Source organism: Apus apus, chromosome 18, assembly GCF_020740795.1.
Source record: "Apus apus isolate bApuApu2 chromosome 18, bApuApu2.pri.cur, whole genome shotgun sequence".
NCBI lineage: Eukaryota > Metazoa > Chordata > Aves > Apodiformes > Apodidae > Apus > Apus apus.
The window spans coordinates 5,983,492-5,998,093 of NC_067299.1; the positions used below are offsets into that span (position 1 = coordinate 5,983,492).

At 47.0% G+C, this 14,602-nt stretch overlaps 1 protein-coding gene across 15 annotated transcripts in view; it reads right to left on the reverse strand.

Moving 5' to 3' along the window:
- Positions 1-14,602, reverse strand: part of MSI2 (musashi RNA binding protein 2) — a 238,589-nt gene that overhangs the window by 18,768 nt on the left and 205,219 nt on the right. For 3 of the 15 annotated variants that reach the window (XM_051635415.1, XM_051635417.1, XM_051635424.1), the window contains exons 11-13: positions 7,404-7,466; positions 5,945-5,971; positions 3,514-3,605 (exon numbers count right to left, since the gene is read on the reverse strand). The exons of 2 other annotated variants lie outside the window; for them this stretch is intronic. In XM_051635415.1, the coding sequence (XP_051491375.1) occupies positions 3,514-3,605; positions 5,945-5,971; positions 7,404-7,466 (182 nt within the window). Of the gene's footprint in view, positions 1-3,513; positions 3,606-5,944; positions 5,972-7,358; positions 7,467-14,602 lie in introns of all 15 variants that reach the window. 10 more of the 15 variants (XM_051635419.1, XM_051635411.1, XM_051635412.1 and 7 more) reach the window with 4 other exon arrangements.

Consider the following 14,602-nt stretch of genomic DNA (forward strand, 5'->3'; position numbering starts at 1 on the left):
TCAACTACTAATCCACCATGCTCCTCAAGTAATCCAGAGCCAGATGCATGCTAACATCTGCTGCAAGGAAAAACTCCACTGCTGCTTTTCCAGTTCTCTATTTCAGAAAGGAGAGATAGAGAAAAAAAAAAGAACTGGAATTATGTATTTACTTTTAAAGCATTTGGGGAGAGAATCAGCATGAAAATACCCACAACAGTATGTCAGTAAAACGTGCACTGTGTCCCATTTAGTTCCACTAATAAGGAACAGCCTGTGACTGCTGCCAGACAGGCAAGTCACCCCTCAGCTCAGCTAGGACTTTACACATTTCGGGATTAAAATGCATGAGATGTGCTCAAGTATCTCATTGCACCAGAGAGCTCACACTGAAGGCCCCGCTTCAAACTTCACAATAACTCATCTGCATCTTGCGTGGAACAAAGTCTTTAATTGCAACAGCTGAGAGCTCCATCCCTGCACTTCAGCTGGGAGGAAGGAAACCAAATGCCAACAACTGCCTTGTTGCAGGGCTTTGTGGGGCTGGTGTGGCTGCCTGGCCAGGATGCCATGGTCCTGTGCACCATCGAGCCAGTGCTGGCACGGGCAGTCAGCGGGCAGCGGCCGCGCCATCAGCGCTTGGCGGGAGTCAGGAGTGGCAGCTGGGACCAGCTCTCCCATTGAAAATAATCCTCCTGATTGAAGAGACTGTTAAAAGTTAGCCACTAAATTCGTTAAAGATTAACTTCCCCTGTACTTAAGTCTGGACTTCAGAGGTGGTCACTAATTGCACTGGAGATGATTTATCAAGTGCACAAGATTTTCTATTACAAAATTATTGATTAAAGCTGATGTATTTTAACCACAATAGACTTCAGCCAGGAGCCCTGTAAAACGACTGCTGCTGTGGTCATGGCCTAACAGCAGCACCACCAAATTGTTTCAGATCTACTGAATTTTCTACTTGGCAGCTCTGTCCCTGGCAGATCAAAAAAATCAAAAGTGGCATCCCACAGTAAAATAAGATAAATGTTTTTTGCGTGTAGCCTGCCTGCATTCTGGAAAGGACCTGCATGATTCCCACCCTAGACCAGCACAGCAGTTTTGAACAGAAACAGAAATGACTCCTCTTTCATTATTTTTTTTTAAATGTGGGGTAATAGTCAGAAAAGTAACTGTAGTGCTCTACAAAAAGTGTGGCCTCCTCTAGAGCTGTGCTACATTGGCTAGAGACACCTGGTGGCTTCACCCTGTGCAGGTGCTCCGGGTACAGCCAGGTTGCTCTTACTTCTCTTTCATACATTTGCCCACCCCTCCTCAAAACCCCCCCACAGTGGGGGTCCCTCTTGCCTCCCTTTCCCTGTTGGGCTGCCTGCAATGCTCTCCAGGCAGGCTGACCCTGCTAGGAAGAAAAGCAAAAGATAAAATCTGATGCAGCCATTAATTTCCCAATGCATCAACCGCCAGGCTCTGTCACGTAATTACCGGCGGTTCCAGCAGAGTGAGAAATTTCAACCTGCTTGCTGTTCCCAAGTGGTCCACTTGTTAGGTTCTGGCTTTTGAGATTACATAGCTCAGATTAAACTTTATGTACTTTCATATAGTAGAATAAAAGGAGAGCAGTTCCATCAGAGCCGCCGTGCCACAAGGGAGTCCTCCCAAACCAGCCGCATAAATCCCAAATTGGTTCATGGCTGCATCTTTGAAAGGCTCCTCCTCACACCCCCTCCCTGAGCTGGTGGCAGCTTCTCTCCCCCTGCACACACAGACCAACCATCACCCCACTTTTTATGGCCATAATTTGCTAACACTATGGGTGCCTAATGACAAGATTAAATTTTTAGAGCACCTTCTTTAAGTGTAAGACAAGGCTTCCTAAACCCCATGCAATTTGTCGCTCTGCTGACTTTTAGATACACTCCTCACTTCATCATATGCCTGGCGCATTAAACAGTGGGTCCCCTCATCTCCCTGGCAGATTGAGATCTAAGGGGGAAATTATTCTCCCTCTTGATTCACAAGCTTTTCAGCTCCCTGGTAGCAATAAGGAAAGCAAGAGGGGTGGCTCAGATTGCCTTGCATTGCATCAGCCCCATCCAAGTGGTTGTTGGATTGATTTACTTTATGTTCTGCTAGAGGTAAGGAGCGGATACAAATCCTTAATTACATTTTGAAAGCACATTCTGGATATTTTATATCCTTTGAAAGTGCTTGCTGGAAGAAGTGCACTAAGGACTGCCGTGACTGTCCCCAGCAGAGCAGGAAGATGCTCCAGCTCAGCACATCTGGTTTGTGGGGAGGGCTGGGGACACGGGCAGGAGGGGAGCTGTGACCACACTATACAGCATCTTTTCTACCCCCAGCAGGATGCTTTCTGACAAGCAACAAACTAAACAAATAAACCAAAGTCCAATTCAGGATCTCAATTACCATCTGTTAAATTCACTGACTGCAGCTTCGTCTGTGAAAGAACTGTAAGAGTTTAGCACAGAAACCTGGGCACAAGAAGCAAAGACACTTGCTGGCTCAATGGCAAAGATGGTGAACTTGCCTCAGTTTCCTCATGCTGATATTTATGAAATGTTAAATCTTCATTTAGAAATCTTCCCTTCAGCTGGTGACATGGCAATGAGCACGACCCACTGCTAGCTCAGTTTGTTGCTTAACAAGATTTAAGGTTTATGACCTTCGAACAATTGCTCCATGTCTCAGGACAGGCTGCAGGAACCTGCTACACACAGTATTAGTTAGATACCCACATGGAGTGATTTGCATTTGGCACATCTGCTCTACGACTGCCAACGGATGATTCTATGGGCTAATATGGACGAGTAACAGGCTGATGAAGAAACCATGATTGTAGAATGATTTCAAAAATATCTTAAGTTCTTTTAAATACAAAATAAAAATAATACAGCTATAGTCAGCGTTTTAATTCCTAGGGGGTTTAATTTGAAAAAAAATAATGACAAATTGACTATCAACGTAACAGCATGTGTGGGTTCTTGTACAGAGGGTGTAGGTTGCCTACAGCTGGCTTCAATTTGAACTGCCAGATAATGGGATTTAACAAATCCAGTACTATGGATCCAAGCCGTTAGCAGCTCTCTGCTGTATCAATAGCCCTACACTTTCAATCAGACCAAGGCTATGCTTTTAACTGCCACGCTAGTTCACGTTGATGGTACCTATAATATCAACTCAACAATGCATGTTCTACAACTACATCTACTGCTACCAGTACGACTACTACAGTGCATGCATTTAGTTCAGTCCCACAGATACATACACTCTAAGAACAGGCAAGGGGAGATGTGAAATGTTTTACGGGACGACAGGTGTTTTGTTTTTTAAGTAAGGGAAATTAATAAAAACATCAAAAGAAAGAAAGTGTACAAAAAAATAGAGACATTTCTCAAGAGTTGATATGAGTCGTTTCTTGAACCGTTTCGTCCGAACAAGCAAAAAACATGCAACCAGCTGCTACTAACAAGAAGCTGGACACTGAGAGAGGATTAATAGGTGTGGACAAACCTTCCCGCTGAGAGCGCTCAGAAGAGTGTTTGAGAGGAGGTGTGCACGTCCGAGTGTAAGAGAGGCCGGAAAGTATGCCTCAGAGACACCCTCTCTCACAGCAGCCCCAACCAAGCAAGAGAGAAAACAACAAAACATAACTGCTCACACTCACCATCAAGGTCAGTAGCTCACGTTACGAGATTTGTTATAGCTGGCAAGTATAAAGTACAGTAAGGGGTTGTCGGGGCGCAGGGCTCAAAGGCAGCACTGGCAAGCCGGGACTGGGCCCAAAATCCAGATGTGCCAGGGGTTGGGATGCGGGGGGAGCAGCTCCTGGTGCCGTGGCACCTCACTGTCCCACCACGCTGCTGTCCCACTGCAGCGGGCAAAGCGTGCCCGTGGCAGCCGGCCCCGCTCACCTGGGGCTCCTCCTGGTGCCAAGCAGCAGGACCTGGGCTGGATTACTGATGGCCTTATGGGTTTTGTCTCCAGTCCTCAGGGAGGAATAGCTGGTGGCAACAGGTTGGGAACTGGAAAAATCTCATTCATTGTCAATGAACCAAAGAGGAAGGAACAAAAACCCTCTCCTGCCAAATTTCCCTTGTCTCGTTCTCCTGCCAAATGAATCCCTCCCATGTCAAATGCAAGATAAAAATGTCCCCCCATGATTGTACCTTAAAAAAAGCATTTACACGACAAAAGTGTTTTACACGTAAAATATGTCAGGTGAATTCAAAAGAAATGTGACATTGATAGTGAAGTTGTCTAGGAGGAGTTTGCAGCATTCAGACTTTTATGTTTGCTTGTTTTCCATGGCTTCAGGTCCCAATTCATTAAAAAAAAAAAATAATACAAGCATGGATGAGGTTGTGAAGACCAGCTGAGGGATTTGGCAGCACAGTCCCACCCAGTGTGAACGGATGTGGCCAAACCCCCCTGTCTGCTCAAGGGACCTCAGCTCCCACCTCTTCACTGGGAAGTCGACTGGGCACGTAAGTTCTGAAGAGAAGCATCGCTGTGGTCACCCTGCTGGCACGTGAGCAGCTAAGCTAGATGTGTGGGGCTGAGCATGAGCAGGGGGAAATGTCCCTTCCTGCTGTGACAGAGAAGAGAACTTGTTTATCTAGCATGGTAAACTGGTGACTGCATCCTCACATGCTGCAATAGGAAAAGAAGGGGAGAGGGCAGGGCAGAAGGGGGGCTGGGTAGGCTCCTTTCACCAGCTGTTAAGCAAACATGCAGGTTTCCTAAGAGGAGGAACATCACCTCAGGGAGAAACTGAGCTGGTCAGTGACCATGCCCGGCAGCCCAGGAAGGACTGCATCTTCCTTAGAAGACCAAGATGGATGCCTGAAGGCAGATACTCTCCACAGGTGCTCAGCCCCAGTGGTGGGCACTGGTACCAGGACCCAGCTCCAGAGGTGCAATGCCACCATGCTGGCAATGACACCAAGGAGGTGGGGAAGAGCCAGCAGGACAGGGCTGGAGAACAGAGGAGGTCAATTTGGAGTGAGCTGGTTGGGCCAGAGCACTGCAGAGGGGCAGCAGTGGTGGGGATGTCTCTGGCACTCCCCAGTGAGCAGAGGGGTGGTGGGATGTGCCTGCCTGAGCCTTTTCCAGCTCTTCCATAAAGGGGGCAGTAAGGACCAGCTGTGTTGTGCTCTGTGCTTTTGGATTAGGCACACATGAAGAAGGGCTGTGCAAATTTCCAAAGGAAAAGGAAAAACGCAACCAAAAAGGCAAAAAAAAGATAATAAAAAAAATTAAACCCCAACCATTTTTCTTGTAATGAATCGGGCCCAATCACAGCAGCACAAGATCGATTGTACTCTACTGCTCCTGAATACAATTCACTACCATTGCTGGATGGAAGTGGCAAACCCAGGATGTCCCTTCCGAAAACTGTCTTTGGATGGAAATGACTCTACATACAACAGCACTGTTCCTGGAACATGTTTTGCTGCCACTGTGTGAGCAGCCATCAGGCTGGGGATGAACCCATCTTCCTCCTTGAGATCTCAGGGCTGGGGAAATGGGGGGGCAAGGGAGGGTTGTCTCTTTTGAGTCAGTTTTGGGGTTTTGCCAGTTTTGTGCACACAGGCAATTTTGAGGCTTGAAAGACATTTCCAAACACCATACTGCTCTTTAAACTTGCCAGAAAGGGTGTTGTTAATTTAGGGTTAGATTTCGTTTCGTATTGCAAGTTCAAATAAAAAAAACAAACAAAAAAAACCCCGAGAAACCAAACCAAAACAGAAAACCCAACAGAAGAAAAAAAAAAAACACTCAAAATTAAAGACAAATGATTTTCAGGCACAGAATTGATCAATGCTCAGTTCAGTTGTAATGGGCACCAAAAGCACTCCAATTAAAAAAAATAAATTATAATAATCAGGGAAGCAACGTTAATCCAGCCAAACCCTCTGTGCCTTGCTAAGGGGCAACTCACCAGGTCTGTTTGCACGTAAAACAAAACCTGAAGGGCAAAACATGAGGAAAAGGCAGAAACAATGAAGTCTGTTTACCCAAAATCATATGCAAAATAAATCTCTTTGTTTTCTTTTGTTTGTGGTTTCTTTTTTTCTATTTTTTTTTTTTTCTCCTCCATGAAGGGGCAGTAGGAGAAGGCAGGAGATGGGGAATCCCCACAACCAGTCTGGCAAGTCACCCCTTAGGCGCTCTCTACATGCCACAAGATGAAACTGGTACAGATAATCCTTTGTAGCCTGCAAGCAGTGCCAGTTTGCATGGAACGGAGTTCTCCTGGTGTCTTTCTTTGGCCTCCATGGCATCAGGCTCGCACTCAAGACACACCCGGGCCTGCGCCCTCCTCCTGACCTCTCACACAGAGGTTTAGTTGGGTCTTTTCGGGAAGAGCCTGGTTAACCCACCAGCACTGCCAGAAAAGCCACCGAGAAACCCCCACTTCAGGACTGAGCCATGAGTGAGCTGGGAAGCTGGCACCTCTGCCACATCCTCTGTGACAGCACCTCCACCATGTCCCCCGTGCTGGCACCTCCACCAGGGAGCTGAGCCTGGCCAGGGGCCATGCAGGACGTGTGGGGTCTGCGGCAGCTGCCAAGCCCACAGCTCGCTGATGGCTGCACTGAACGCTTAATTACCTGAGCAAAGCACTAATTCACGTGTTTAGCTAAATTTAAAACCTAAGGTAATAACGGTAATTGGCAACGATTTATTTATTTCCCTTAAGGGGAAAAAAAACCCAACAAAAGCAACCAAAAAAAACATTTTGAGAAGGACAGGGAGAAAAGCTTTGGCATTCCTCAGGAGAGCAGGCCAGGGTTTGAAGTGGGCAGGGCAGGCGAGCTGCCAGCACGCTTTGGTGACAATAATATGAGCAGTGGCATCTGGGGACACAGACCCCTCACCACAGGGGTCCCCCACAAAGGCTCCTCCTCACACTGGCCGTGACAGAGGAGGTGAGAGCAGCTCCAGGCGTGGCGGGAACACCCACTGCAGCCACCTCACCCCAACACCAGCTTTCCATGAGAAATGAAAGCTTTTCTTGTTTTGTTTTTACAAAAAACACAAGTTAATTCTTTTGGGGTGTCCTTTATAACCTCAAATTTAAACTAAAGAAAAAACAGAAACCAACACAATAAAGGAATAAATAAACAAATCAGAATATCTACCCTGGTTTTGGCAGTTCTTACACCAATCTCCTGCAAGGTGCTCCAGGCCCCGTGGCCTCTGCTTGTAGTTTGGGTTTGGTTTGGGATTATTTTTTTTTATATAATTTTTTTTTTTAAATTGTTTGTTTTCAGGTCCCCAGGATAAGTGTGAGGAAAATCAGAGAAATGATGGAGAGCTGCAGCCACACAGAATACCGACAGAGCTTTTACCTGACCCTGCACTCTGAGGGTTTGCTCTTCCACGGGCCCCCCTACCTGATCCTCTTGCTGCCGCCACGGCTGCCGCTGCTACTGGTCCATAAGCCGCTGCCGGAAAACCTGGCCGTGGAGAAAAGGAGAAGGGTAAAGAAAGAAGCCAGCGGGTACCGCGAGTCTCTGCGTTGCCAGAGGTTGCCGTCCTGGCTCTCCGTGCCCTTAACAGGCACCAGTTTTAGACAGAGCCAAGCCCTCGCCAAGGTGCCTGCTGCTGGTGGTCTCTGCTGGCACAGAGGTGGCCCAGACCCCCTGGGCAGAAGAGGAAGGTGCCGGGGTGGCCAGGCCAGCGGCAGAGCCTGCGGTGCTCAGCGCTCCTCTCCGGACTCTCCGGCGGCTCAGGGGTCAGACCGCTTCGCAAACCACCGGGGGCATTCTCTGCCTTGCTTATTTGCAAGTGATAATAACGTGCTGATCTACAGACATAGCAGTAATGGAAAAATATGAGGAGGTCCCCGTGTCAAGATCACAGATTTGCTGGGATCAAGCAGGAAAAAAAAAAACAACACAAAACACCTCACTGGGATGTAATTTAAAAAAGGAAGAAAGAAAGAAAAAAGGCTTTTGAAAGCAAAACAGCCGCAGATCAAGGAGCTCTAAGACATACACCCTGCTACGGGGGGACTGAGCCCTCACAGATGAATGAAATGCTGCCAGCAAGATTGCAGATTTAGTTTCTTTACTTAATAAATATTCAAAAGATCTGCCAGAGGCTCTGACTTTAAATATCTGTCTTTTAAGAGGGCAATGGCAAGGTCCAGGTGATCAGCAAGAACCCCAAACTCCTTGCTGCAATATCAACAAAATCCTGGGAGGTTTCTGATCTCTGGGAAGCTCCTGACACCTGACAGGACAACCTGCCCCTGGAGCTGGCTCCAGGACTTTGATCACAGCTGCTTTGCAATGCTGAAGAACCACAGAAAAACAACTGGGGCAACAGAAAAGAGAACAGCAAGCTAGAGAAACAGAGAGAGTGAGACCCAGAGACATCAGCAGACTACGAGCCCGCTACCTCTAGCGCTATCATCTCAACTACAGATCATCTAGCAGGGGAAAGGAGCAGAGAACAACTATGCAAGAGTGGCTTGAAGCTACTGAAGACATCAATTAAAAAAAAGACATACTTGCATTTAAATATGGTAATAGGGCTGTTGGGGGGAAAAAAAATTGTATTGGTAAACGTATGCATGGCTACCCCAGGCTTTGCCTGCTGCTGCTCCCCACGATCTGCACAGCACAGCCTGTTCCCTAGTGCTGATGTGAATCTGTTTGTTTTTATTATGCTGATGAGCTGCTACAGTCTCTGTGGAGTGGGATGCAGGAGGAAGTACACCCAGACTGGGGGTTATTATAACCAAATATCCAGGCTCTAAATTCCCTCTTGCTGGTGATGGAGCCATCGACCCTGGTCATGTCCCCTAACATACATTTAGGGCTGAAGCTGAGATATCCTGGAGTGAGAAGACCTCAGTGTTAGGAGTCAAACCAACCTCCAAACAGCAGGGAAAGCATTGGCAGGACAAGGGCTGAGGCTCTGGGGCTTCATTTTCATGCAGAGCCATACCCAGGACAAGCCCTGAGCCCTCTGGCTGTGGGTTAAGAGGGAGCAGAGTTGGCACCATCCACAACCTCTCCTCCTCTGCTCCCTGCCCATCACAGCACATCCGAAAAGCAGCATCCTCAGCATTCCCATGACATGGCCAGGGCCAGCTGGCCACCAGCAAATCTCTCATTTAGAGACTCAGGGACTCTCTAAACCATCCATAAGGGATGAGAGGAGCCATGGATTTTCCATGGAATAAAATGCCTCTGCCAAAACCAATCAAATACCCTTCAAATCACCAAGCATCCCCTGAAAGCAGCGTAAAAAACAGGGTTGGAAAGTTTGTTTCTCTTGTTCAACTGCCAGGGACACTCAGTATCTATTTGAAACGCAGGACAAAAAGTTTTGCCATGCAAAAGAAGGATGAAATAATAAGGGTGGAGAAGGCACTCCACAGAAAGAGCCTGAACAAAGGATCTGTTATTGCATTCCAGTGGACAGATGTGTGAAAAATTAATCCCTCTACCCCCAAAGAAAGCTCTTATCCTAATTCTGAGATAAAAGCATCTGCATGCCATGGCACTCCAAACAACTCAAGTGTGATGGGCTGCTCGTGCTCTGCCCGGGAATTCTGCAGCCAGGCAGCCCAGACGGAGCAGCTGCCGGGCACTCAGCGTTGTGGAAGCAGAAGATGGGAACAGGTATTGATTAGCACGGTTGGCAAAAACCTGCTTACCAATACAGACTGGCTCCATCACTGGAGGATCCCTAAATCAATCGCATGTACTGAAAGCCATCACCACCCCCCCACAAGGACTTTTGCCAGGCACTGCATCCATCAACTCCTTTGGCCCACAGCAGATCTCCCCACCATCCCGCTGCACAGCTGTGCAGCCCCTCACAACCCCACTTCTGCACCTCTGTGCTGGTTTCCTCCTGGACCTCTCCACAGCACTCAGCAGCTGATGCTGTCCTCACGTCACAGATGGGATAAAATGAGGCACAAAGGAGCAAAGTGACTTAAGAAAGACATTTGCAGGCTGCAAAGGGTGCAGCCAGGCTCTTACAGGTTCTGGTCTGAAGTTTCACCACTAATCTCTGTAATTCCCCCTTATTTAAGCACTTTGGTCACATTGTACTGTTCCCTGCCATTGTTCATAATCTTCTACACCAGTGAAGACCTCACATCATAGCACTATAGTGACACTGCAATTAACACTGGACCTATTTTGTGTACTGCAAAAAACTTCTGCCTCTGTCACCCTTCAGCCTGTGTTGTCACACCATTTTATTACAGTTTGAGAGCTGAGCTATCTGCAGCTCTTTAGGCAACAGTAAAGTGCTAGCAGGCCCTTTTGCTGATTTCCAGACACCAGAAGGAACCTGCTTGTTCACAGAGCCTCTTGCTGGCCCCACAGACCACACTTTCCCTTGGCGAGGCTACGTGCCTGCACACATTCCCCTTCCCTGTCATCAGGGCTTAAAACAGGGTGAAATGCAGCTGCCAAGCTCCAGAAGCACCTTGGTGAGTGCTGTTTCCCAGGCAGCAGTCAAGGTGGATGCAATCCATCCTGCTGACTGATGGGGACCCCACCCAACACAGGGCACTGGGGGCTCCTCTGAGGGCTGGAGAAGAGGGCAAAGAGAGGCGTTAGCCAGCACAACCCAACATGTGAGGTGCCAGTGCCACTGTTTTCCCTCAGCAATGCCTGGGAAGTGCAGGATTCTCCAGGAGACAGGGCAGTGACTTTGGGGTTGCAGGACTGCAGGCCAGGGTGGGATCAGCAGGCTCTTTGCACCCTGTAGCCAGTCACCAAGGGGCTTGCACAATCCCAGTTAATTTTTAACAGGCAGCTTGGAGAAAACTGGGTGCTAGGAATGGCTGCCTGGACTAGAGCACCTTAAAGTCAATGGGAGCACTGACCACAGCATGCTCTGCATCCCACCACCAGCCAGGCAGGGAGCACAGCCAGCTCCATCCCTGCTCCCTCTGAGCCCTCCACTCTCTGGAGTCAACTGGAAAATCAAAAGGGGTGAAGAGAGAGATCAATTCATCCACGGTGTTTGTTTAAGGCGCTCCAGTTCCTGCTGAAATTATCCCTGTCCTTCTTTGTGCATCTGCTGCTTATAATTGCCCAGAGAAAACAAGATACCAGAGCTGCTCAAAAGGACAAAAGTGCCCACTTTAGGCACTGCAATTAGAAGGTATTTTACAATAAATGTTTTGCAATGGTTTGCACACTGTCCAGGAAAGCCCTGAGGATTCACATCAATTTCATGCAGTTGTATTGCTCTGAACGAGCCAAAGTCAGTATCTGGAGTTCAATTTTTCACAGATAAATTTTTCTGCTTCCTGCATCACTAGTTCCACTTTAAATACTGGAATGATGCAGCCTCATGTGAGGGAAGATGGACACATCTGGTTTTAAATGCTTTGCCCTAAGGTCACGGACTTAAGTCAGTGGCTGGCTGCAAGCAACTGCCTTCTCCAGGCACAATGAAGTTGGGGAGAAAGGGGCATCAAGGGGCACACACAAGGGGCAGCAGGGCTGGATTTGGGCAGGCAGCACATCACTGAGCAGAGAACACCAAGAGCCTGGGGTTTAGTGGATCTTCCAGGGGCTTTGAGAACAAATCTGGTGAGAGCTGTGCTGCCCGAGTGGGGCCGTTCCTTACTCAAGGGGCTCAGGGGCTCCTGGTGAAGGGCACGTCCCTCCACAAGTCTCTGTCATGCTCCATCTCCCACTGGCAAGAATGTTCCCTTCTCAAGCCACCCATTTCTCCTTCACCCCAGCCTGAAACTGGCTACAAGGCAATCAGGAGCGAGTGAAAACCAGGAGACCTATTTTACACCCCCTTGCTCCACATGAGCTGCCAGGACTCACCTGCAGCCCTGGCTTTCTCCTTGAGAAATACCTGACTGCTTCAGACCTGCTCTGCTCACTTCAGCCCCTGCAGACCCCAAAAATCTTGTATCCCCAAAGGACACAAGACCTTGTCCTCTACAAAGAGCCAGACAACAGGAACCAAACCGAGAATTCACAAAGAACATAAAGTTAGTTCTCACATCAGAAAACACTACGCCAAGAATTCTCTCTGCTTGTAATGGCTAAAGCACTTGGGGCACACAAGGTCATTTGTTCAGACTGTAGCAATAAGCACAGGGATTTAAAACAAGAATAAAAACGGAAGCTGAGCTTCTCAAATCACCATCTGACTCCAGCAATAGGCTTCAGAAAATAACCAAAATTATGGGGACACGCATGGAGAATACAATAAAAGCCACTGTAAAACTACACCTCACAAGCAAAACCTTTCCTCTCTGCTCATGGATCGTTTGGAGTACTTGCAGACGCTGGCAGAAGAGCTGAGCACTGCAGCTCAGCCTCCTGAAGTCACCATGTCTCTGAGAGATGTTTTGGAGGGCCCTGCTCTGAGGCTGTATCCCCCCCCCCAACACTTTGTCTCTTACAACGATGGTGCTCCCCAGCACTCTGATCTAACCCCAGTCATTCAGGAGGTTCACTTGATCTCCCAGGAAAAGAAGTGCCAAGACTGGAATATAAAAATCATCTGCAGGTTGAGTGGGAAAAGGAGAAGGGGAACCTGATACCCTCTTTTCAAACAGCGTTACCAGCAGCTTTGATCAGCACAGAAAAGCTTCACGAGGCTCACAGCTGTCATTCCAAATGGGTTCTCACTTGCATTATTCTTTCCATTAGACAGTGTTATCCTCTTTGTAGGATCTTTAGGCTTCATTTCAAAAGTATCAGAGACTCAAAACCATGAAGCAGAAGAGCCTGGTTGCTTTTTTTTTTTTTTTTTTGAAGGCAGGCAGGCGTGGGTCCAATTTACTGGACAAAAATGTAGTCCTTAATGGTGAGCACACACAAGAGAAAGCTCCATCCCAAAACAATTGCTTTATTTTTAAATCCTTCATCTTTCAGACCCTTCTGTTTCAGACTCCCCCTCCCTTCCTACATGAAAACAAAAATGAGAAAGAAAAAACCTGCTGCTATTGCAGACTCTTGATCAACAACTAGATGCTCAATACTTAAAGAGGAATATATACCCAGAGAAATCAAATTTTAGCTAGAACCAAATCATTCTCAACACATATTCAAAGTTTAGTGGCAATTAACTCTGGGATTTGATTGAAGATTCTATCAATGCTCTCCCAAAGTCCGCGGGACATGAACACGGAGGCAGCTACAAGCCTTGCTCGAAATGTCTCACGGTTGCCATCAGTGACCCTGGTTTTTCTTTAAAGAAGAGGGACAGCACCATTCCCACAACAGCAAAGAGGAGGGAAAAGCCAGGTGCAGGGCAGCCAGACCTCCACGGAAATGAAGAATTTCTTTCCTAAGCTTTTGATCAATTCCATTAACACTTTTAGCATCTCCGAGCTCGCTCAAAGTCCTTTATTGTGACAGCCCCATTAAGTGTCTCCCTTTGTCTTTATATGCTGTGTTACATCAAGCTTATTAAAATCTATTTCACCAGGTCAGAAAATTAGTGAACTTCAGATAAAGCACATCATGCATAACGGAAAGCTCATTAGGCAGCCCACAGCCTTCTTCAAGGCACCATCAGCTGCTGCTTAACATGGAGGGCGCGTGGTGAGACTGGAGGAGAATTCTCAACGTCAGGCACCGTAACGCGTGTCCCACCCGCTGCTTGTTTGCAGATGGGTGTTATGATGAACAAATATTTCTGCTTTGGAATTTCAACAAAACAATAAAACCCAAATATAGTTCATTTCGGATTTAGCACTTCCACTTTATGTACAGCAAATGGCCCATTTTTCAGCTGTTTACCACTCTCAGGCCACGGTTTTTCAAATGAGAATGATGCACTTTTGCCCAGTAATTACTTTATGCATCAGTGAGACAAAGCCTTGTTTGTCTCCAAATTATCCTTCTGTGTCGTTTCAAGTGTAATAACCCTTTTGCAGCTATTTCACCATACAGAAAACTGGGAAAGTTCTCAAAGGCAAATAGTTTATTCTAAGTCTACTCTACTTATTCAGAAAACCCAACCCAAAAGCTGGTAGCTGATTTAGTTTATTTACTCTACTTAAAAACTGCTCCTATTTTATAGCAGCTTCGAAGCATCGACTACAATTCTCAAGTGTGTCCTATGAAAATTACACCTCCCACCATCCAACACTTGAGCTCAATATGTCATTTGGATTCTCCCTCATTTAGTAACTGGGAAACACAGAGAATGATGAGCTTCAAGTGAATGCAGCTGATGTGGATGGAAGAGAATCTCAACCCAATCCTTTCCTAAAAGCAAGGAAATTCTGTTTAATCCTAAGTTGATCACTCTGATGAAAGCGTTTCTTATTTTAAAGCCCAAACCCAAACATCTACCATGGAGTCTTAAAACACAAAGTATGTATAAATGAAAGGATCACAGCAGGGGGAGGAATACCTGTGAGTTCCCCGTGCCCAAGATGTCAGGCAGCCCAGAAGCTCTGAGTTTCAGTCACCTGCTGCTGAATGAACAAGGGCAGGTTAGATGGAACCACATTAAGGCATATATTTAAAGATCAGCAAAGTGGCACTGATTTGCTTCAAGCCTCATTTCAGTTGCTTCGATGGTATAGAAAATGAGCTATTTGGTTAAACTGCTTGCTTAAATTTTTATGAATGAT